Raw genomic sequence first — 3,466 nt, 5'->3', positions numbered from 1 at the left:
AGCTAATAAGGGCGGGGGGGGTTAGCCAGTCGTATTTCAGTCGGATTACACCCGGATGACAAGGTCTAACTGCAGTGGGTAAAGGGTAGTTACAGGAAAAAAGTAGATACAATTACATTGGAACAGTATTATTATGGAATTTTTTATTGCTGGATGATTTTGTTTTGTTGTTGGGTTAGGGGTTGTTTTGGTTTTTTTTTTAAAAGTACTTGGTGATACTTGTTTGGTGTTAACATCTACCCGTTCTGTTCCTCCTGTGGCTTGGCACGTCTCTGTAAGGAGCCACTTATTCTTCCTGGAAATGTTGGACTTTCAGCAAAATGTCAGCAACAGTTTCTTCCCTTCCTGCCAAGCACCAGGGCGGTGATGTGCTGTTTTGCACTCGGGTGGCCACAGTCCAGGTCTGCAGGAAGTTTGAATAGAGTCAGGCACAAGTCAAGTTAGATTTAGCCTGTTATTTGTCGATCTGTTTTGCATGCTGCCAGCTGCCTTTTAAGGTGGAGAGGCACAGTCAGTAGCCTGAGCTGTAGTTACCTAGTCACAGCCAGGCACACGTGTCTTTTCTTTTTTTTTTTAGCTTGTGTGCAAGATCAATATCTTTTTCTCTTAATTTACAGTTCTTTGAGCTGGAATTAAATGGGTGTGAGGGAATATTGCCTATTGCAGTTTCTGACTCTCGCAGCAACTTTTAGCATTCAACAGAGGAGGAGGAGGAAGCAGCATCAGCAAAATATCACAGATTTGTGTGTCTGTAATGAAAATAAACCAGTATTGGGACTGGCACCATCAGAAAATCCTACAGACCTCTCACCCTTGAGGGAGACGAGTTTCTGAGCCAAAGGAAAGCTGAAGTATTCTGCGTAGGCTCCCTGCACTATCAGTAGTTCAGGTCTCATCAATTGCATTCATACTTTTCACGTTATAAATACTTTTCACTGGACAGTCTCAAAGGGCTTCACAAATATTAATGAATCCTCACAGCATTCATATAGGGTGTTATCTCCGCTTCACAGACGGAGAAAATGAGACAGAGAGAAGGTAAGTAGTTTACCAAGATAACATAGTGAGTCATGGGCATCGTCTGAAGTGGGAGAAAGTCTAGCCTCCCCTGTCCATGAATGTTAGGTATTTGTTTAAATATTATCTGGAAAAATTAAGTTATGAAAAGCTTATCACATATGTTATAATCACATTGCCTTATAAGATTTTTTTTTTACAGTATTTTTTTTTCTGCCTATGTTTCTACGACAGAAAATTCTCTTTTACATCCTGTCAGTCTCTTTATCACTTTCTCATGAACCTTTATTTTGCTTTCTTATTTTTGGCTTCAGGCTGTTCCCTAGCTACCTTGAGACTGTGATAAAAGACATACTGGCTCCTAATCTGCAGTGGCATGCTGGAAGAACAGCAGCTGCCATCCGCACTACAGCTGTATCATGCCTTTGGGCTCTTATTCACTGTGAAATGCTTTCACCAGAAGAGGTAAATTCTCTCTTTCTCATCAATGTACTTTGAAATCTTAGGCAGGAAGACAAAATAAATGCAGGGGGGTAAAAGAGAATAAGTCTTCTTTGTAAGTAATATATTCAGATGGACAACAGTTTTCATAATAAAATTAATTAATTGTAATTGAGTATTAATAATTGAAATGATCAGTAGTGGAGGGAGGATGATATCCTGATAAGAGACCTGAGTCAGAGCAGCAGAATGGTGAGCTGTAGAACTCACCATCGTCAAATTGTGTAGATCCTTGTTCCAGCACAAGGGCAGTTCTGTAGCACAGGATACCAACCACCACTGACACAACAACGTGGGTACTTGACACTGTTGGACCCCTAGCCAGCGCCTGTGCAGCAGCACGGGAGCTAGCCAGGACGCGCTTTTGTGTAATGTGGCAAAGTTGTCTGGTTGCCTTGGAGCCCACAGGTCCATTTAGGGGGAAAAAAAAAAAATCTAAAAGATTCCTGGAAAGGGCAGGAGGACTTGAAATGGAACTTGAAGGGCATCTGTAGAAACTGAAGCAGGGAGCTAACAAGGAGTACACTTAAAGAAATGTTACCCACCGTAGTGATTAATAATTAATTGAATCTGAGGGGTTTTTTGAAGCTTCCTTGCTAACAAAAATAGTGTTTGGAAATGATGCACTGGAAATATTTTTTTTTTAAATGCCCTTATATTTAACAGAAGTGAATTAAAATATTATTAAATATTCATAGTCTTTATTGCCTTTATAACAGACCTTAATTGAACAAAGTGCTTAAACAAGTGAGTTCACATATACGAAAACACTTATATCAGTGTTTTTAACTGTTCCAGTTAAAATTTTTTTCTGAATCAGTGCCTTAATGCCTTTTTTGCATTAATGTATATGAAATGTACATATTAAAGTCAAATTATGAAACTCACTAAAACATTGTATTACAACAGTCTTTATTTAAAAGCTTCATTTTAGAATAAGAGCACCATCTACTGGTACACACACATAATCCTCATCTTCAAATATTTAAAGTCTTGCCAACAAGTTTTTAAAAATAAAAAGGCAAGTAACTTTAAAGCTCTTACAAGTTACATAAAACTCATCTGCATATATACTGAGCATTAATGAACTGGATGATCGACTGGTGGATTTTCATTTCCCAAGCTTGCTTAGAGGCAAAAATAGAGCTGTGTAACTTCCAAGATTTTCAGGTTAACTTTTATAGTTAACTTTTTCTTTTTGCATTAAGCAAGCCAGTATTGGTCAGACTTAACGTGACTGGAAAAAGGGAAACATTGTGCCCCTTTTTGAAAAGGGTAGAAAGGAAGACCCCAGGAACAATCGACCTGTCAGCCTCACCTCTGTGCCTGGGAAGATCATGGAACAGATCCTCCTAGAAGCTATGCTAAGGCACGTGGAGGCCAGGGAGATAATTCGAGATAGCCAGCCATCAAGGGCAAGTCCTGCCTGACGAACCTAGTGACTTTCTATGATGGTGTGACAACAACAGTGGACAAAGGAAAACCAACAGACGTTATCTGTCTGGACTTCTGCAAAGGCTTTGACACAGTCCCCCACAACATCCTTCTCTCTAAATTGGAGAGCTATGGATTTGATGGGTGGACTGTTCGGTGGATAAGGAATTGGTTGGATGGTCGCATCCAGACGGTAGTGGTCAACGGCTCATTGTCTGGATGGAGACTGGTGACGATTGGTGTCCCTCGGGGGTTCATACTAGGACCGGTGCTGTTTAATATATTCATCAATGACTTAGCAAGATTGGGTGTACTCTCAGCAAGTTTGCAGATGGCACCAAGCTGAGTGGTGTGGTTGACATGCCAGAAGGACAGGATGTCATCCAAAGAGACCTGGACAAGCTGGAGAGGTGGGCCTCTGGTTCAACAGGGCCAAGTGCGAGGTCCTGCACCTGGGTTGGGGTAATCCAGGGGAAGAAAGGATCGAGAGCAGCCCTGCTGAGAGGGACTTGGG

At 41.1% G+C, this 3,466-nt stretch overlaps 1 protein-coding gene across 1 annotated transcript in view; it reads left to right on the top strand.

Moving 5' to 3' along the window:
* The window catches only part of DNAAF5 (dynein axonemal assembly factor 5), a 33,270-nt gene that overhangs the window by 24,820 nt on the left and 4,984 nt on the right, over positions 1-3,466 (top strand). Inside the window, exon 11 of the mRNA XM_035897221.1 lies at positions 1,332-1,482. Within this exon, the coding sequence (XP_035753114.1) occupies positions 1,332-1,482 (151 nt within the window). The remainder of the gene's footprint in view (positions 1-1,331; positions 1,483-3,466) is intronic.

Source organism: Egretta garzetta, unplaced genomic scaffold, assembly GCF_000687185.1.
Source record: "Egretta garzetta isolate BGI_Z169 unplaced genomic scaffold, ASM68718v1 scaffold57, whole genome shotgun sequence".
Lineage (NCBI taxonomy): Eukaryota > Metazoa > Chordata > Aves > Pelecaniformes > Ardeidae > Egretta > Egretta garzetta.
This window is presented reverse-complemented; position numbering and strand designations above follow the sequence as displayed.